Consider the following 21,349-nt stretch of genomic DNA (forward strand, 5'->3'; position numbering starts at 1 on the left):
ACGAGATTTATTTTGCGTATTTTTAAATAAGACTAAGGATAGTAAAATATACTCTTTGACAATTTTAATACGTTTTATTACAATATTATTTATGTATTATATTTATATGTATTATATCTATATCTATGTAAACTCTGTATTAAATTTATCGACAGTTGTGTTTATCGATTATATTTCGAGATTCATTTCTATTTAGCTTCTAAGATGGCGTATGTGTAACCTCATCTTACTACGGTCACTACTCATTCCATCACTTTTTCCACGCATTTTCTGTACTGTACTGTTCAGTATTGTTTTTAGGTTATTTTATATTGAGAATTATTTTATATATTTCCTGATGAAATTATATCATAAATATATAATACTTGAATTTTGAAATTATATATCGCGCGTTTCAACTAATTACTCCAATGGATGTGAAAACTATATTCTCATGATACAACGCTTTTTCTTCACGCCTAGCTATTTAGGTTAGTACAATTTTTCAAAACATTAATTTTTTATTTTTAATGATTAAAAATTATATCTTTTCGAAATTTTAATGATCTATTCGTTGTATTCTATTTTATAAGTATTTCAATGAAATGCAATATAGATCCTGTCAAATCTTGTTTATTCAATAGCAGTTCTTGTCAAAATGTGATTCGTTTATTTTCAGGAGATATTTTACTGAGATCCGGCTAAATATATCAAAAGAGAAATGTCAGACGATTCAAGCTTGTATAGATTAGAGGGATCTGTAGGAAATGAAGGGGGTGGTCTGGTCATACGTAAGAAAACATCGGATCATACTTTCAAGAAACCTTCTATATTAGGTCTTGACAAGCTTGCAGAACGAAAAAGAAGAGAGCAATCGCAGGAGCCTACCAGCTCTAAGTCTAACAAATCCGAAGGAAAGGACAGAAGATATCGATCTTATGAAGAAGAAACTCCTACTCATACTGGAGGTGTCAATTCTGAAGCGCAACAAAGATTAGAGTCCAGACTCAAGCGTCAGCGATTAAGTGCAGATGATAGAAACTCTAAAAATTCATATAAAAGTCGCGAGAGAGACAGAGACAGGCGAAGGGATCGAGATAGGGAAAGTCGAGGCAGAGATAGTAGTATAAGACAAACGCCTCTTAGATTCAGGGATGAACCCCAAACGCCGAAATTTCGGACGAAAGATCCGACTTCTAAGAGCAATTGGGACGACGACGAGGACGAAGAGCCAAAACGATCCAGCTGGGATCATCCGACACCGAATCTGTACACTAACAGAGATAGTCGCGATAGTGTCAGAAGCGAATTTACTCCTTCCTATAAATACAACTCATGGAACAAAGATTTTAAGAGTTCCGGTGCCACTCCGATGATAGACGGAGAGGAGAAGGAAATGTGGGAAGAGGAACAGCAACGACTAGACAGAGAATGGTATGCATTAGACGATGGAGAGAATAACGCTTTCGCTAATGTATCCGAAGAATATACACGGAAGAAGGAAATGGAGTTGGAGGCCAGGAGACAGAAACGCCTTTCCGCTCAGCAAAGACAAATAAATAAGGACAATGAATTATGGGAGCGTAACCGTATGTTAACGTCCGGAGTTGTGAGCTCGTTAGATCATGACGACGATCCTGATGACGAAGGAGAGGCAAGAGTTCACTTGCTGGTTCATAACGTAGTCCCGCCGTTTTTGGATGGACGTATCGTGTTCACGAAGCAACCGGAACCGGTTGTACCTGTGCGTGATCCCACTTCTGACATGGCTCTGGTAGCAAGGAAAGGTTCGGCACTAGTCAAAGCATACCGTGAGCAAAAAGAAAGGCGTAGAGCTCAAAAAAAGCATTGGGAACTGGCAGGAACACACATCGGTAATATTATGGGTGTACACGATCGGCGTAAAGACGATAAAGAGCATGCAGGGCAAGAAACAGATTTTAAAGCTGGGCAAAAATATGCCCGACACATAGGGTCGGGCGAAGTAACGGGGGAAGCTAAGTACAAATCTATACAGCATCAAAGAAGGAGTCTTCCTGTATTCGCAGTACGTCAAGAACTGCTTAATGTTATCAGGGAGAACAGCGTTGTTGTAATAGTAGGCGAAACTGGTAGCGGCAAAACCACGCAATTAACGCAGTATCTTCACGAGGATGGTTACAGTCGCTACGGTATAATTGGTTGTACTCAGCCAAGACGAGTCGCTGCTATGTCCGTCGCGAAAAGAGTATCCGACGAGATGGCTACTGCTCTAGGCGACAAAGTTGGATATGCAATACGTTTCGAAGATTGTACATCGAAAGATGTGAGTAATAATAATTTAAATATAATTTTAATACCAAATTAGTGTAACTTTAGCCTAAAGTTTGATAATGTCCAAACAGCATGTTTTAAAACGTCTTATGTTTGGACATCAGCATATTTTTTATTTGAATCAAAGTTATAAATTTTATCTTCATTATATATTTTGTCATAAGATTTCTATATATTTTGACGCATAATATATAAATTTTATTTTTACAGACGGTCATTAAGTATATGACCGATGGTATTTTACTGAGAGAAAGTTTGAGAGAAGGAGATCTGGATCGTTACAGCGTGATTATAATGGACGAAGCTCACGAACGATCACTTTCCACCGACGTATTGTTTGGTCTTCTTAGAGAAGTATATAGTTCGCGTTTTTTATCTTATTATTTCAACATTTATCATATTATACAGTCTTCTTAATTTAGAAATGTTTATAGGTTGTCGCTAGACGGCATGATCTAAAGTTAATCGTCACTTCCGCAACAATGGATTGCAGCAAATTCTCCGCTTTCTTCGGTAACGCGGCAACATTCCAAATACCTGGACGTACGTTCCCCGTCGAAGTATTGCACGCGAAGAATCCAGTCGAAGATTACGTGGACGCGGCTGTAAAACAAGTTTTGCAAATTCATTTGCAGCCCAAAAGCGGTGACGTATTGGTCTTTATGCCCGGTCAAGAGGACATCGAAGTCACTTGCGAAGCTCTGAAAGAACGCTTAGCTGAAATCGAATCGGCTCCGCCACTTTCTATACTGCCCATTTATTCCCAACTGCCATCGGACTTGCAGGCAAAGATCTTTCAACGATCCGAGGGAGGTCTACGTAAATGTGTCGTTGCGACCAATATAGCGGAAACGTCGCTGACGGTCGATGGAATTGTTTTCGTTGTTGATTCAGGATACTGTAAATTAAAAGTGTACAATCCTCGAATAGGTATGGACGCTCTGCAGGTATATCCTGTGTCCAGAGCCAATGCCGATCAAAGGCAGGGCAGAGCTGGTCGTACCGGTCCTGGTCAATGCTACAGATTGTACACGCGACGACAATACTTGGATGAATTATTACTAACAGGAGTTCCCGAGATACAACGTACCAATTTAGCTAATACAGTATTACTACTGAAATCATTAGGAGTTCAAGACTTATTGGCGTTTCATTTCATGGATCCACCACCACAAGATAATATATTGAATTCATTGTATCAATTGTGGATCTTGGGGGCGCTTGATCATACCGGACGCTTGACCCCACTAGGACGACAAATGGCAGAGTTTCCCTTGGATCCACCACAATGCCAAATGCTCATAGTTGCTTCTCAACTTGGCTGTACTGCGGATATCCTTATTATCGTTTCGATGCTGTCGGTTCCATCGATCTTCTACCGACCAAAAGGTCGCGAAGAAGATTCAGATTCAGCACGCGAGAAGTTTCAGGTACCAGAATCAGATCATTTGACATATTTAAATGTATACAATCAGTGGAAGGCAAACGGTTATTCGAGTTCCTGGTGTAACGACCATTTTATACATGCGAAGGCTATGCGCAAGGTGCGGGAGGTACGATCGCAGCTCGAAGAAATTCTGAAGCAACAGAAGATGGATGTCGTTAGTTGCGGCACTGACTGGGATATCGTACGAAAATGTATCTGCTCTGCCTACTTTCATCAGGCAGCGCGTTTGAAAGGCATTGGTGAATACGTCAATTGCCGTACTGGAATGCCTTGTCATCTTCATCCCACTTCCGCGCTGTTCGGCATGGGCTTCACACCTGATTACGTCGTATACCACGAACTCGTGATGACCGCCAAAGAATACATGCAATGTGTCACTGCGGTGGATGGTCACTGGTTGGCTGAATTAGGCCCAATGTTCTTCAGTGTGAAGGAGACTGGTCGAAGTGGCCGTGCGAAACGACGACAAGCAATGCAACATCTCCATGAGATGGAGCATCAAATGAAGGAGGCCGAGGAGGAAATGAAAGCTCGTGCTCAAGAGCAACTTGAGCGAGAACAAGCGTCAGTTCGAAAGAAAGAGATTTTAACCCCTGGTATTAGGGAACCGGGTACTCCTGCCCCGTATCGTAACACGCCCGGAAGATTAGGATTGTAATCAGTTTTTCTACAATGTGTTGAGTTAATCCTATTTAATAGATAAAACATGCATTTTTTAATATAGTTCTGTAGTACAGAAATTATTATTGTATAAAATAATATGATGACAAAAAATAGACATAATTTGATGATTTGACAATTCTTCACTGTGGCTACAGCGTCAGTGATAAAATTTTTAATCTTAATGATCCCTGGATTTCTTTTATTGAATTTCCATCTTTCTTGCAGCACAAACAATACAATAATTACAATGTACATTTACATTATAATCTTTACACACTTTCAGATTAAGTAATAATTTAGTCTGTGACTTCAAAAATAATAAATATAGATAACAATTTAATTTTTTTTAGATAATTATTAATATTGTACAAAGTTTTATGTGTATAAAATATCATTAGATGTGATATGTATAATATCTTTTGTAAATAAAATTATTTTTATTGTAATATTGACAAAATGTTTTTTGTCATACTTACAGCCATTTATTCGTGGCCATTGGTACTTATACATATATAATGGGCCGTTAGAAAGAACATTGGTATATAATAGTATATACCGATGATTGATTACATCACTAATGTGCACATTAATAAGTACGTATAAAAAATTTACGTATTAGGTGTGGGAAAAAGTTCGTGGCGTTTTTTTTAATGCCATCTAATGGGAAAAACGCCACAAATTTTTTCCCACATCTAATATGTTTATTAACGTATACATTAATCATACAATCAATAGTATATCAATCTTTTATTTTAACTGTGAATTATGCAGATAAAATAAATTTGTAACCCTGCTGCACTCTTATTAGCAATTTATTCCTTTCCAGTAAGCAGTTTATCATTTTTTTAAACCAATTTTTATCGGATTATTTAACAATTATCGATTACTTAATAATAAATTTATTAATATATAGAATTGTGAAAGAACCAATATATATGTCACAGATTGTCACAAAATATAATTCAATGCTATTCATAAGCATATTATTCCTTAAAATTCTATGAAAATAGTTCATAAAATATACGACGTTGATCCATGCGCGAACCGACAGACTTTTTGCAATATATAATATATAAAATAAATTCATTTTAATGAAAAAAAATGGCACATAACTATAAATAGATAGACCATGTTTTAAATCGATAAAATATCTTCTTTAGTTCTGAAAATTTTAAAAATCACAGAAATATTGTTTTAATTTTTACATTTGTTCCTTGATTTAAAAGAATGTGTTAGTTGTAAGCTGATCAAATGGCAGTGTATTCAAATGACTGCACAGTATTTTTCATAAAAATGAAAGTAGGCTCAGATATTTTAAACAGCATTAAATCATTCATTCATTATTTATAATTGAATTGGGACTAAGAATTATGTACAGAACTCTCAAGTCATTTTTTGAAAATTATGAAAAGTAGACGGATATAATTGTTCTTTGTACAAATATACTGTCGAATAATTTCAGCTCTTTAAATTGCTTAAAAGCCTTAATATGGGCTGAGTGCGAGATTTGAGGGCTCTGCAACTTTGGCGGAGACTCGCTTGTCCGCGTTTCATAATGGTGACACATACATCATCATTCTCATCCAATCCTGTGTATAACTCATATTTTTCAAATTCAGTTAGAACCGCATCTAAATTTTCGACTCTCTCTGACAGTAACACAGCTACTTCTCGCCAAACCTGTAATACAATAAATAATTGCTATAAAAATTATAATTATAATTATAAAATATATTAAAGTTTCAAAAATATATATAAAATTAATATTTTATAAAGCACACAATATAACAAAAATAATTATTTGTTATACCCTCTTCACAGTTCTATACATATAAAACATCGCGATTATCAATATAAAAAATTTACCTTGGTCTCATTGGTCTCATTTATCATATTTGATTCGATTTTTTTATTATATTTCTTCTTATTTTTCTTTTGTGATTGTGCGCGTGGCTCCGATTGTATCGCGTATATACTGCATATAGCACTAATAATCGCTAAAGATTCGCTACAAGTTGAAGCTCTGAGTAAGAAGTTTTTAAAAGATACTGGTGTATCTCGTTCAGGAATAGGTAATGTCTGTAAGCAAGGAGTCGTTCGTAGCATTTGTATACAATCCAAGTCCGGACAATGAGAGTGAGAAAGTGATTTTGCAAGGCACGCTATAGTCCTTAATTGCTCAGAATGATAAGCTTCGCGTAATCTTTCTACAGCATCAAATGGAACCAATATTTTGCACGGTCTGGTCCGTTTTCCATCTGTGCCAAATTTTTGTAATATATTCGGTATAGTTTCTTCTGCTAATTCTTTAAGCTCGGCAGATATTTGAGAAAGATAAATAGATGATGATCCGGCACTCGCTGCTAAAATGCGCAATATGGCATTTCTCGCCAAAAGTAATTTTAACATACATATGCGTGTCTCTTCCTGCATTCTCGGATCATCCTCGTTCTGATTAATTGGTTCCCATCCACGAACAACCTATTAACATTATTATTAAATTTATCACAAATATTAAATAAGAACTTTACATTTCTTCGAATTATATCGCGATTCATACCTCCAAATCACGATTATCTCGCAAAGATGCCAATCTAATCGAATCGAGATGAGGTTGTATGCATGGCATATGCATATGTATATTCAACGTAGAGAACAAAGAAGCAGTACTGTCAGCCCAACACAAATCGAGGAGCATTTTATCTACAGTTGTCATAACAAAATGAAATGAATTTTCTAGGCGTTCCCTTAACTCCACAAAATCTTGAATTTTTATAAAACTTCCATATTTGTACGCAAGTGTTAAGTGATCCGCACTCTACGAAAATAATTATAAAATCTATGAAATAGACACAAAAACTTTATTCATTTTCCTTAAATCTTATAAGTATACTTGAAAACACATACATCCTTATAGTTGGCTATGAAAAATTTCGCTGTATGATCAAGAGTTGTGGAGGCCAGAGGCAAGTTACCGAGAGGCGCGAGAAGCGGCGCATGAAGATAACCTAGTGAATCTAATTGAAGATGTTTTACATCAAGTGATGTAAATGCATGATCAGCTGCAACCACTAAACCAGCTTCCAAGTAAATACGCACAAGTAAAATTTTGATGTGAAAATTTACAGGACTCGACTGAAGACCATGTTCCAATAATGACATTGCCCTGTAAGTCCATTGTTTTAAAAATGTGCATGTTTTCAAAATGCCATTAGCATTTTTTCATTAATATTAATTCATTTTGTTGTCATATATAATGGAAAAAAATTATATTACCTATAAAGAAAAGACGCATCATTAGTATCAACCCATAATTGATGTAATAAATGCGTAGCTAATAGAATGTATGGATCTGCCGGACAAAAATCAGTTGGCAATCTATCTTGCATTGGACACAATTCATTGCCTTTCTCATACAAATCGCATAATCGCTTTATCAATTGTTCTTGTTTATCTCTATCTGCCAAAGGAGGATGATGGAAGCCACAAATACGCCGTAATTGCTCCAAATGAATATGCCTCTGCATTTGTTGTACTGTAGTTGGAAACTCGTTTGGTGCAATACCAATATCTTCCTCAATCTGCAATATGGTAAATAATATTGCATTAAACAATTGCAATAATCATTTTATTAATGTTAATGAAATAAAAAATATATTTGTTAAATGTCTTAATTTGTTTTATATTTAAACTAACATAAATATTACAATTTAAGATTAATTTTTTATTTTATTTTTATTATATACATTTAAAAAATATATACATATGTATAAAAGTATGTTGGATTCTATTCTTTTTACCTTTTCAAATAATTCGAATTTGGACTTGGGTGTGAGTAGATTTAAATACAATCGTAAATCTCCAACTACACATCCTTTTTCTCCAAATTGAGAAAAATATTGATGCATAAAATTCATAGAAGTCATACTACATTGTAGATCCTCAGTCTGACATCTCTTCAATAATTCTAAGCGGGCCAAGTATGGGGCGCGAATTTTTTTCTCGGACATATTAATAATATGATTGAAAAAATCCAAACATTCTGTCAGACGTTGAAACTTTAAGGCCGCCGAAAGATAATTTTGATAAAAAGCCCAATTGTCGATGCTATGTAATAAACACAATGAGTAAATACAGATATAAAGTTATTTATATCTAAATATTATAAATATTGTATAAAATAATAAAAAAGAATATTAATAAAATTAATCTTACTTCTCTTCAATAAGTGCGCGATATGCGTTAGCAGCTTCAGGAAAACATTCTAGCTTCAATAAACATGTAGCTTTTCGTTGAGGTACATATGAAACATATGAAGCTAAAGGACTAGACAGTACATTTAATATTTCTTCATTTTTGTCTTGCAATTCTAAAATCATCAGATAAAGTTGCACTTCCTGTTCTGCTTCTATCTTTCCCTCTCTCACTAATTTTAGGACCTAATGTATTCATAAAAAAATCATTTTAATCATCTTTATAATATTCATTTATGTACAAACCAGAGAACTCTATAACTGGAAAGCTTACCACTATGAAAACAGCCGAGTCGACAAAGAGCATCTAGTAGGGAATTATATTCTTTGTTTCTTTAAGTACTATGTTCTATTATCTCAATCTTCTCAATGCAAATAACACATGCAAAACTGAGAAAATAATCCTGTATGAACTGTCTCTCTTGACTTTTTCATCGAGAATATCCTCTCTTCCTCCTTGTAAGCTTTTCAGTTTTAGAGTTCATTGATATAAACTAATCCTTTATGATTTCATATGCAATTGCAATGGCAACAGTAAATAACAATCAATGCACTAACCATTCTTTCTGCCAAAGGCAAGATAACTCCTTTCGCTAACTTCTGATCAGCATGAATAGCTTGCATTACTATACTCATAACAGCCCAAAAATAATATGGATTTTTATGAGTCAGTTTATATAAATTAAGAGCAGTTTGTTGTTGTTTTTTATAATCGCCAAGGCGAACGTATGACATGAAGAGATGCGTCAGGAGCTCTTCGTTGTTTGGATCAGCCTTAGCAGCGGCTTCGTAAAGCTCGCTGACTTTGTCTGCTGCATGCGTAAATTTAAAATTGACATAATTGTCATATAATTAAACTTAAATACGATTTTTATATTCGAAATCAGAAGGTGAGCTAAGAACTTACGTTGATGTATCTCTCTGTAACAGATGCTCATCGCTTGCAAAGTGGAATCCTCACAGGGTACCTCGGAGCGTACTTTATCCATAATGACCTGACACTCATTTTCTTTGCCCATACGCAACAAAGCTAGAGCCTTGAGTACCCTGGCACATTGATTAGTTGGGTGCTTCTTTAGTACCTTGTCTGCCTCCTGTAAGGCCTTTTTGTTATTCCCATTATCCAACCAGTCTGAAATCCAAAGAGAAACCTCATACCGGGTGCCATTATATAACCTCGTCACCGGTCCCAAAGTCGTGACCGAACGGTCCAGTGGGAGTGCACAGGACGGACTTGAGGTACGATCATCATCGACGCGAATATACATACCGTAAATCGGTCGCAGCCGACGTTCATTCACTGTGTTGTCCACATGGCCCTTGGACGCCATGATACTTTATGCGGTATCATAAAATCAACAAACCAGAGAAACACACGATTTCCAATCACCTCGATACATCTTCGACGATTACAGATAATTCCAAGTTATCGAGATATTTTTACGATCGTCTTTCACGCACCAGATCAGCTTCGATATGACAGAACACACTATTTCACAAAAATATTTTTAATCTTATCCCTTTCTCCATAGAATCGTGCAAGCGAAAAGAATGACCGGAGCACCGAACCGGCTGCGATGTCTCTACAGTCTCTACTTGGAGAACAGAATAATGAAGTGGAAGGGACATAGCGAACCTGACTGGCTATGCCAATCAGGCATACTTCAATCCGTAACATTTGAAGTCCGTTCGTTTTATATTTGCATTTACACAGATTTCTTGCTTTGGGCGTATTCAGCGGACTCAACAGTTGAGTGAACGTTCGCTATTATTGGTGTATTCTTTTAAATCATCCAATCAGTATTTTAGATTTAAGAAGAATACATCGATAGTAGCGAGCACTCACTTTGTTGAGCTGCTGAACGCAGCCTTTTTCTCTTTTCAACACCTGTGTATATATTTCGTTTCAAATCTAAAGAACGTAAGTAAAAAGAAAAATGTTGATATTGCAAAAATAAATTCGATTAGAGATTCATATGTCATTTATTATTGGTGAGTGTGTTTTGAAACACACTTAGGGACTCCACACAATAAAAAAAACAGGGAACAAAGAACAAAGAGTAAGAGGCTCCACACAATAAAAGAAACAAGGAATAGAGAATAGAAGAATTTCAATCTATCAGAAATAATTTCTAATAGGTTGAAACTCTTATTCTCTGTTCCCTGTTCCTTTTATTGTGTCCCTAAGAATTTCAAAAATCATGTTTTGTGGAATACACAGTTTCTGATAGGTTGAAATTCTTAAGCAGAAAGCACAGACTCTTGTATAATGCATAACGTATGAGGCATAAAAAAACGAATCAATCCTTTATTTCCTTCCTTTCCGTGAAATAAAGAACTCTGATTGGTTAGGTTCAATTTCTTATGCCTCATGTATCATACGTTATGCAAGAGTCTGTGTTCTCCGTTTTAAGCGGAGAGTTTCTTCGGGTTTTTTTCTTTCAGCTGGGGTTCAATTGTATTGCATAATTTGATAAAAGAAATGATAAAAGAAATGATAAAAGATCTAGCATTTACTTATAACGCGCTTATAATCGATGGCACAATAATTTGTAAAATAGATGTTAAAAGTTATAAAAAAAATTTATTTGGTTTTCTTTACGTATTAAAATATTGACTGTGCATCTTGAAACGTGTGAAAGTTACACAACTGAATAAATTTATCGTGTAAATTTATAAGTAACTAGTGAAATTATAAATATTCCAGTGAACTTTTTCACTTTTGTAATTTTAATCTTATTTCAAAATACATAATTAAATCTTTAATTTTTTAAAATAATATTCTAAAAAAAAAGATATTAAACTAAACAATTCTTTTCATATGTATTATTTCGACACGTAGGATAAAAATTTTTATTTATCTTAATATCTTTAAAATATCTGATTTTAATTATATTGTTCAAATTTAAAAGTAACACGAATATAGGTATTCAAATACAGGGCGGAATTTCTAAACAGGGCGGATTAATCAACGCGCGACTTTCATGTCGTGACTTTATTAGGTGCTCTTTAATGAAATGCTTGTGAGTCTACCATCTTACTTAACTCTATTACCTATGTCTATTGTTTGAAACTTCAAATATTTTTTTTTAACATAAATATTACTCGGTCTAATGATATTTTTATAAAATAGTAAAAAATGAATATCTGAAACGAGATAATTGTGCGAAATTATCAGTTTCTATTTCCGGCAGGTGTTAAATTTTTCTCCAAGTTTTATGTATATCTCATAATTTGCTACTATGAATGACGTGAATGATGTTCTGACAAACATATACGATACTTTATTACACTTACGATATCCGCACATTACAAATACAGAGTCGAAAGATTTGGAGGCAACGATTCTCAGTGGTGAAAATCGGATTTGTTTACTTTCCTGGCTTCTGACAGAGAAATTACCATCAATTGTCGCTCATTTGGGAAAGCTGAAAAATTCTGCTTTGGAAGGTATTTCTATTTTATTTATACAATTTAATGTTTTACATATATTTAACAGTTAAATTACAAATTATATTATCAATTCCCATTTTCAATGAATTTATACATGCAATAAAAAATTATATTTAAAAATGTGCCGTATTAATATATTAGAAAGTATATGTATGTCATTTTGTAGATCAGGTGTTTGAATATTACTCTCGGATTGGAATCTGCAACAACAAGGATATATTGCTGGTTTGTTTATAAAATATAGATATATTATGCTGTATTATATTGACATAATTGCTCTTATATAAAAAAATATTTATGTTAGGGTAAATGTTCCTTGAAGGAACAACTGCCAACTCTAAAATTATTGCTAGACTTTATGAAAAAAGTATATGTAAAACCTATTGCAAGTACAAATGAGACAGAAGCACTTATAGATACTTTTAAGGTATGTAAAGATATGATAATGTTGAATAATTATATTATTTTTATGAATGTATATTAATAATTATTGAAATATATATTTTTTAAACATTTTTAGTTGTGCACTAATGATATTGATCAGGCATCCTCTCTTTCTGCCATTAAACCAAAAATAATTTATGCAGAAGCTATTAAATATCTTGAAGAGAACGAGAGAAAAATATTAAATAATGATCGCGAAGAAATTAAAATTAACATGTCTGAAGACTTACACATAGAGGTAAAACAGGATTATATAATAAACAGGATTATTTAATAAAATTATAAATAATATATATAAATTATACTCATATTTTATGTAAAAATTAATATAGACTGATGATAGACTGGATAACGAAGAACAGACTGCATTGTTTGACAAAGAAAAAGAAAGGTTTATAGAAGCATTTCATACGGTTTCATCTTGGCCAGTGAAAATCAAAAATTTAGATAAAGATATTTCTGATTCTATTAGTTCAAACATTAAAAGTATATGCTCTGATTTTTCCTCTTTGAAAAAGGTTCGAGTTTTATCCACATTACTGCATTATTTTCACTATTTTCTCCAAAATGTATTTCCATCACACTTGCAGGTATTACAAGCAAAAGAAGAGTTATCTAATGTAAAATTAGCAAAGGAATTACCGAAGACTGTCGCACCTTTAAACGCAATTATAGAAGATATAGTCATTTGTAATGAGGAACTCGCAAATCTAATAAATGAATGATTTTATATGTATAATCATGTATGTAGGTTCATAATTATTTAGTGTAATTTATATTCTAAATATTAATATACAAAAGAATAGAATTGTCTATTTATATAAATAAATCCTAAACACATCATAGATATTAAAGAGATAGTATAGAAGAAGGTATACTTTAATAATAAGATTAAATAAGAACAATTATTTAAGTTTTTAACTTATGTATTTTATATTTGTCAAATACATCTGGCTGATAATTTAAGATCTAGGTCGTTCCTTCTTCTCTTTGTAAAGAGCAAGTAAAGAAACATTTGCAACCTTCACCACTTTAAATCTTACTCCAGGAATATCACCGACGGCATGGCCTTTACGACCAAAACCTGCCACTAGAACTTCATCGTTCTCTTCGATGTTGTTAAGACAACCGTCTCTTGGCACAAAGGCTGTAATCTTCTTTCCATTCTTAATCAGCTGTACCCTGACACACTTGCGAATGGCAGAGTTTGGCTGTTTTGCTTCTACTCCTCTATTGAATGATAAAATAAGTATCATAATTATGTGTATAAGTATCGTAATATCATTAAGTTACAACAAACTATACACACATGGAAATGTTATTAAAATTATTACATGAACATTATTACTTACACTTTTTCCAAGACAATGCCTTTAGCATGAGAGGCACCACCAAAAGGGTTAGCCTTCCATCTGGTTCCCAAATGTGCTTTTTTATAGTCCTTATCATTCCATCGTTGCTCACGTCTGTGGTTCACGTGCTTACGCGCCGTACGAAGACCTCTAGGTTTACCTACAACGCAAAGAAAATCTTACAATGAGGTTATATTCTATATTATATTTTTTCAAGCTCATAAAGAAAATTCTTTACATAGAAAAATGTTATATATCTATACGTTCAATATGAGATAAAATTATTGTATCCCAATACCACGATACTATATCTATATTCATGATGCATATCTGACAATAATTACTACACGTTTTCGATACATTGCACACTACATCGCATCAAGAAGAAAGGTACTACTTGTGCATTTATTGTTGAGCAAAAATTGTTCGGCAAAATTTTTATCGAAAGATTTTGGCTTTTCATAATTGTTATTTCTAAACTAATAATTTTTAAAATAATAATAAGAAATTTGTAACACAAACCCATCGTGTCGCGTGCGATTCACCACCGGAAAGAAGCAATCATCCATGAGCAGAAACGCAAATCGTAATGGTAAATTTAGGTTGTATCGTATGTCTAGACTAGGGAATTTTATGGAATCCGATATTCCAAGTCGAAATCAAACTATGTATTGAAGATTGAAATCGAAACCAATCAAGACAATTGGTCTTCTGTTTCTGCACTAGAAACTGAAGACTGTTCTAGAACTGACTAGACTGTTCTAGAACTTGCTTTAAATATCAAATGTATATCTATCTCACTTTAAGTTCCAGAAATGTACAGTTTAGCCACAGAAAACAGAACCTAATCAATAGGTCTGTTCGCGTTGTTTGCACTTTTGGCACTCGACATCTTCGTTTTCACTCTTTTTAAGGCAAAATATGTATTTATCTCATTTTAAGTGCAAAAATATTTGGGGATTTCATGCAACGCGAACAGACCTATTGAGATTTGACCAATCAAAACAATATGAGGTAAAATTCTTTTGTCCTCATTGGTTAAATTTCAATTTTCAATCTTCAATCTCAACATTTCTTTCTCATGCTGACGCTCGACAGCGCCCATTTTCAGTATCAAAAAAATAAGTCACGATCAATATTGACACTTGATATTTATCAATTTTTTATCACATAACTTATTTTGACGCCAAAAATGAGCATCGAGCGTTAATATGAAAAGACACTTTCAATCTTCAATGCTTAGTCTGATTTTAACCTTATGGAGAGATATGCACACCTCAAAGTGCAGCGTTCGGAGAAACGCTATTAAAAAAAATTACTATCATTCTATTTTCATCAATCATTAGATAAAAACGGACATAACATAGAGCACTAATAACGTCTTCCCGAACGTACTCTAAATTGGACATAGGATTTTTCTTTGTTATTTGTTTTCTTTATGTTTTTATTATTTAAATATTGACAATGAAAAAAAGCAGATATTTTACAAAATATCTTTATTAAATATTCTTTATTAAACACTTCATTACTAAGATTACTTGAAGCTTAACGAAAATATATTGGCATGTTTAATACAAATTATTTATGTTAATGTTAATTATTTATGTTTATACAAAAAAAAAAAATTATATTTCTCTAATCTCTACTGATTTATCTACAAAGAGAACAAATTACATAATAAATGTAATGTTACATATTTAATATGAATATAAATTGTTATATTTAAATAAATTTAACATTAACAAAGTTTTTAAGGATAACATATAATTTAGGTAGCTTTAAAGAAATCCTCTGAACTGGTTGTATAAATATGTCCTTCGCAGAGAAGAAAATCTAATATCTCATCTAAACGAGATATAATGTGTTTTGGTACTTGTGCCAAAATATCTCGTTTCTCAATACCACATTCAGCTTCATTTGCTGATCGAACCACCTCGAGAACTGCCACTTGTTCAGATGACATGCCACTCATTGTATTATCAACCATTAATGAACTATTAGAAGGTAAATTAGTTTCTTCTGCAGGTTTGCTAGCTTTCAGTATGACATACATAACCTCCATAAAGTGACATGTCAAATCATTCAAATCTTCCAGAGGATACATACGTAGAATCAAGACATGTCGTTGATTATTTTGTGTGCGTATCAGTCCATAAACTCGCACATATGTATTTATTTGTGTACAAGTGTTACATTCAGCAGGATTCTTATCTGCTTCTAGCCACATAATAGCTGTAAGAGTACCTATGCAAAATCACATTTAAGTAAATTTTCTGTTTTTTTAACAATAAAAGTAAATTTAAAATTTATATAATAATTTCTATGATTTAAAAATTTAAATCATAGAAATTATTATATATATTTTTAAGGTTTTTTAATTATACAGAAATTTTATGATTCTTATATGTAAGATCACCATGTTTTCTATTTATGAATATAAGAAACGTGATTTAAATACCTAGATATAAAAATAAAAACTTAATTAAAGGTATTAGCTTTACTTATATAGGTTGTGTACAAATGCATAAAAATTTATTCAGAAGATGAAATATTAATTTATCAAAACTTTTTGCATTTTGTAATTGTAATTGTACATGATTATCGTTAAGATCAAAAAAACATAAATAGAACCTGAAATAGAACATAAATAAAACATAGACACCTGTATCATCCTGGATATTGAATGAGATTTTTGTCGTGTCTTGCTCAATATGACGTACGATTCCAACAAGTGACAAAACGTTTACAGTTCTGCCGGCGATTTGCAGATCTCCTGTGGTGGACGTGATATGTTTTATTAATACGGGAACAATAGTCTTGTCATTTTGTGGCCCTTTCTTGCCGGTACCAGTACTCTGCATGCTATCGTTCATAAATCCACCTTCACCCATAGAACTTTCGTTATTCCACATGATTACAATGAGAATCACCAAGAAAACGTAAGTGAAACTCAAGAGACTGAAATTCAGCCAAGTTCAGCTTTTCGATAAATCTGAATATCCGAAAACAGAAGAGCTGCACTTACGCGCGCAAAATGTACATTAGAAACCCAGTTTGATGACTTCACCTTCATTACTATTAAGGCTAGGTTTTCACACGCTATGTCACTTAGGGTAAAATCACACGGTGCGGAAAAGAGCTGCGAAATAGAGAATACGTTATTGGCCTAGTTTCCACCGAGGGTTTAATCCGGATCAGAATGTAAGGCCGAGTTCACACCTTAATGGAAAAGCGGAAAGCGAAAAAGCGGAAGCCAATTAGAACTCGCGGAAAGACAGAAAAAGACAAGCGAAATGTACCGCCTACTACTATTGCGAGTTCCGATTGGCTTTCGCTTTTCCGCTTTCCGCTTTTCCGTGAAGGTATGAATCCGGAAGAACCAACTACAGTCGAGTATTTTTCTGTTACAGTCGAATGACAGGGGAATACGCGACTGTAGTTACATGAATATATATTTAAAAACTATTAACTTTATGTTAATAATTTGCTTTATTAAAATAAAATATAATTTTAATATATTTTTCAAATTGTAAAAACAATTATCACTCGTGTAGTATTTAATGTTTTACAATTATTTACCCTCTCATAACAATTTTTTGAACTGCTTTAACGCATTTACTATAATTTTTTCATATTGTGTAAACATAGCACAAAAAACTTGCTTGATAGAAAAGTGTGGAAAAAAGCACACTAAAATCGCATGTAATGTATCATTGTTTTTTTGATCTTGTAGTGTTTTCACTGATGTGTATCCCCCAGTCCCGCATTACACCAGTTGCGTGTTCCTTTCCGAGACGGCGTAGCAAAATCCCACTTCGTGCATAAAATTTACACACCGTAGTGTAAAGTCATAGAAACACGATACACCGAACGAGTTCGCTTACCACCAGCCATGGAAACACGGTGCACTGTCTGAAGTCACTATTGCATGGGCGATAGTACAACCAAGAGAAAACGTTATTTGTATCTATATTTATGCACTCAAATTTTGTCATTTTGCTTTATTTGTCTCGATATTACGCAATTCTATTATCTATATTAATCAGCATCAAATTATTTTAATCATCTTATTTTAATCTTAAACGACTGTTTATTACAAGAATAATGACACATTCGCTATTCCGCAACATTAAATGCGGAATAACGCTGAGTGATTGTTTCAATGACACATTCTCTATTCCGTGGTCCTGTTCAACTGTTGAGTGCGCTTAACACAACCAATAGATGTATTCAGAAGTATAATCATTGAGCTCATTGAGCTCTTGTTCTTATTCTTGTTCTTGTTATTATATCCTATTTGGTTTATATTTTTAGATCCAACGGAATATGCCAATAAGATACTAGAACTCACTGAGCGCTCAGTGAGCGGTTGTGTTTCTGAATGCATCCAATGATTGCGTACCACAAACTCAATAGTTGAGTTAGCACTCGCTGCTATTGATTTATTCTTCTAGATCTAAATTGCTGATTGGATGATCTAAAAGAATATCCCACTAATCAACTGTTGAGTCTTCTAAACGCAACCAATGGTCACATTCAGTAGACTCAACTGTTATGGATCCGTAAACGCTCGCTGCTATTAGAATATTCTTCCAGATCATCTAGACTATTAGATTGATAATTCAATCATTCATTTAATTGCACTTGTTTTTAAAAAATAATAAGTTCACAATGCTCGACATTAAGTGCTTGATGCTCTTATGTAATGACATCTTTAGGGAGCGTTTAGATTGGCCGTAATTATATCCCGTAATCTATTAAAACTTGATCAATCACTTTCGAGTATTCTTTTCGTACTATTGAATGAGAGAGGAATACTTAACTGTAATTAGTCAATTCTTAGGCTATATCCATACAAACTTGCATAGCTGCATAAACGTATGCATAAAGAAAATTATCCAATCGCATTTCTTCTATAAAAACGCACATAAATGTGATTGGATAATTTTTTTTATTCAAAATGCAAGCTATCGCAACAAACTTACAATTGATTTGCAACTAATGTAGAACCGATTTAAAACGGAAGACACAAACTCTTGTATAACGTATAACACGTAATGCATAAAAAATTGAACCAATCAGAGTCCTTCATTTCCTCCCATTCCAAATGAAATAAAGAACGCTGATTGGTGGAATTTCTTATATTTTATGTATTCTGCGTTATGCAAGAGTTTGCGCTTCCGGCTTAAGCATCAAGCATCATAATATGCACAATCACAGTGACATAATGGGTATATTCTGAATGACAACTGCTTACTAAGCGTTCAGTGAGAGTTGTATCATTTGATTATCATATTCCATTAGATCCTAAAATATAGACTAATCAGATGAAAGAACTCGCGATTGGTTCTTATTTATGGATTTAATCATTGGGCGCATTTAGCAGACTCAACAATTGAGTGCTCGCTATTGATGTATTCTTCTACATCTAAAATTCTGATTAGATGAGCAAAAAAATACATCAATTATAATAAGTGCTTACTCAATTGTTGGGTCCAATAAATGCGCTCATTAGGTGCATTCTGAACGACAATCATTCATTGAGCACTCTTTTATCTGATAGGCATACAGTAGTTTTTACATAATAAAAGGAACAGAGAAATACAGAGACTCTTCTACAATAGAAATCGCAAATCGTAAACCGTAAGAAATTGTCCAGTCACAATTAAGTATGAAAAGAATAATCGACTATGATTGGTTAATTTCTTACCGCTTGCCATTTACGACTTTATTGTAGAACAGACTTAAGAATTTCAACCTATCAGAAATTGTGCATTTCACAATATATAATTTCTTAGGTTGAAATTTTTATTTTGTTCTCTATTTTTTGTTCCTTTTATTATATGGAGTCTCTTTCTCTAAATTTGGCTCCTTGGGGCGATAAGAGTAGAATGCCAAAATTACAGAGTATCTTCTTTACAGCACAAGTCTGCCAATCATCACGTATTGCACGAACGCAGTTGCGCACGCTAACCTATCAAAGTGTACTATAATATATATAACTTTAGCAGAACAAGTTATATGTATATATGTATAACATTTTATGTATCACAAAAGAATACATTACACAAATAATTATATACAACCTGCCTATGGAATTATGTACTCTGTGAGAACTTACTATAATTAGATACAGATGTGCGTGCGATATATGTCCAACCTATCATGAAATAGAAGAGCACTACATTGAGTGTTTTCCATTTAATGACGTAAGTCGACACAAATTGACTCAAGCGTCGTTCTATTCTTCTTGACATTCAGAGAGTGACAAAGATAGAACAATGATTATGTATCGACTTGTGTCATTAAATGAAAAGCATCTATTAGTGTTTGCAAAAATACATGTGAGAAATGCAAAAATTATAAAAGTCAAATTTAGAGAGGTTTTACTATATTCCGTTAGATTCTAAAATATAACCAATCAAATAAAAAAAGTTTAGTGAGCGGTTATTATTCTGAATGCATTCATTAAATGCATTTAGTACTAAGACCTCTCACTGAGCATTCTTGTATCTGTTTAGACTATATTTTTAATTCTAAGGAATAAGCCAATCAGATACAAGAACTCACTGAACGCTCAGTGAGTGATTGTAGTACTGAACCCATTCAATTGTTCTATGAGCAAAGTTGAGTTCCGAAACCCATCCATTCCGAAAAAAAAGCAATCTTTCTGTGACCGGCTGTACTATATGTGCACAATAAGTATATTGCATACTGCGCATGCTTTTTATATATTTTTAACTAATTGCAAGAACTTTGGACCACCTGACCTGCCTGCATCTTTCTTTTATTCGTAACGATATTTTTATTCTGCGTATCTACTGCTCGCACGCAACATAAAGATAACATTAAGGTGCATTTATATGCAAGCGTCAAACATCAAGCAGCAGAAGCAGCAACTAATCGATGAGGCGATTTTTATAGTGGCGTAAAAGATATTTTTACACTGCGTATCGCTCAGCTGATTGGTTGCTTGACGCTTGCATGTGAATGTACCTTTAAATATTTTTAAATGTTTTCACGTGCAGAAGCCATTAGGATTTTTCAGGTAAAGTTTCTGAACACATCATTACATATATATGCGCAATAGACTATTGCGCAGCAACTGTGCAACAGACATCATCGATACTAGCGCACTCTATAATAAATTTTCTTTGTTTGGATTAAGGTCTGTTTAGATGCAACTTGGTCACATGACATATCAAATTGACCAATCATATATCTGATATGGTAGACGCCATATTACTTTTCTTGTAAAATGCCAAGTCATTGTTGCATTGAGCACATTCGTTTCAACAGGCCTTTAGCTACTTCTGTTCTTCTTTTTTCTCAACTGTCATATACGACCTAAGATTTCTAGTGTTTTCTTATGTGTGGGTACCATTCCCGAAAATAAAATTTCCCTAACGATGGACCAATAACAATGCACATACGGACATTAATAA

At 33.5% G+C, this 21,349-nt stretch overlaps 5 protein-coding genes across 6 annotated transcripts; 2 read left to right on the top strand and 3 right to left on the bottom strand.

Annotated features, from left to right (window-relative positions):
* Nucleotides 1-372: 372 nt before the first annotated feature.
* On the top strand, nt 373-4,397 carry LOC108694628 (pre-mRNA-splicing factor ATP-dependent RNA helicase PRP16). The gene is made up of 4 exons (XM_018204226.1): nt 373-470; nt 659-2,284; nt 2,503-2,646; nt 2,727-4,397. Exons 2-4 carry the CDS (start codon nt 701-703, stop codon nt 4,395-4,397), a joined length of 3,399 nt encoding a protein of 1,132 aa, XP_018059715.1. The 5' UTR covers nt 373-470; nt 659-700.
* A 1,396-nt stretch (nt 4,398-5,793) lies between these two features.
* On the bottom strand, nt 5,794-10,177 carry LOC108694626 (N-alpha-acetyltransferase 25, NatB auxiliary subunit). 2 transcript variants are annotated; one of them, XM_018204220.1, is made up of 10 exons: nt 9,926-10,177; nt 9,563-9,749; nt 9,214-9,467; nt 8,618-8,841; nt 8,203-8,509; nt 7,679-7,983; nt 7,310-7,568; nt 6,963-7,220; nt 6,269-6,883; nt 5,794-6,082 (listed from the first exon to the last, which is right to left on the bottom strand). In XM_018204220.1, the coding sequence occupies exons 1-10, from the start codon at nt 9,950-9,952 to the stop codon at nt 5,861-5,863; spliced, it is 2,658 nt and encodes an 885-aa protein (XP_018059709.1). In that variant the 5' UTR covers nt 9,953-10,177; the 3' UTR covers nt 5,794-5,860. The 2 variants fall into 2 exon arrangements, with proteins under 2 accessions (XP_018059709.1, XP_018059708.1); XM_018204219.1 differs by having other exon boundaries at nt 9,563-9,787; nt 9,926-9,986.
* A 1,602-nt stretch (nt 10,178-11,779) lies between these two features.
* On the top strand, nt 11,780-13,277 carry LOC108694655. The gene is made up of 6 exons (XM_018204263.1): nt 11,780-12,105; nt 12,275-12,333; nt 12,413-12,535; nt 12,629-12,790; nt 12,885-13,070; nt 13,143-13,277. Exons 1-6 carry the CDS (start codon nt 11,898-11,900, stop codon nt 13,275-13,277), a joined length of 873 nt encoding a protein of 290 aa, XP_018059752.1. The 5' UTR covers nt 11,780-11,897.
* A 180-nt stretch (nt 13,278-13,457) lies between these two features.
* LOC108694618 (40S ribosomal protein S23) lies at nt 13,458-14,526 on the bottom strand. Its single transcript, XM_018204208.1, has 3 exons — nt 14,427-14,526; nt 13,905-14,064; nt 13,458-13,782 (listed from the first exon to the last, which is right to left on the bottom strand). The coding sequence occupies exons 1-3, from the start codon at nt 14,428-14,430 to the stop codon at nt 13,515-13,517; spliced, it is 432 nt and encodes a 143-aa protein (XP_018059697.1). The 5' UTR covers nt 14,431-14,526; the 3' UTR covers nt 13,458-13,514.
* A 1,146-nt stretch (nt 14,527-15,672) lies between these two features.
* Nucleotides 15,673-16,963, bottom strand: LOC108694650 (replication protein A 32 kDa subunit). The gene is made up of 2 exons (XM_018204256.1): nt 16,567-16,963; nt 15,673-16,148 (listed from the first exon to the last, which is right to left on the bottom strand). Exons 1-2 carry the CDS (start codon nt 16,814-16,816, stop codon nt 15,673-15,675), a joined length of 726 nt encoding a protein of 241 aa, XP_018059745.1. The 5' UTR covers nt 16,817-16,963.
* Between the last annotated feature and the right edge of the window lie 4,386 nt (nt 16,964-21,349).

This window comes from Atta colombica, unplaced genomic scaffold (assembly GCF_001594045.1).
Source record: "Atta colombica isolate Treedump-2 unplaced genomic scaffold, Acol1.0 scaffold121, whole genome shotgun sequence".
Taxonomy (NCBI): Eukaryota; Metazoa; Arthropoda; class Insecta; order Hymenoptera; family Formicidae; genus Atta; species Atta colombica.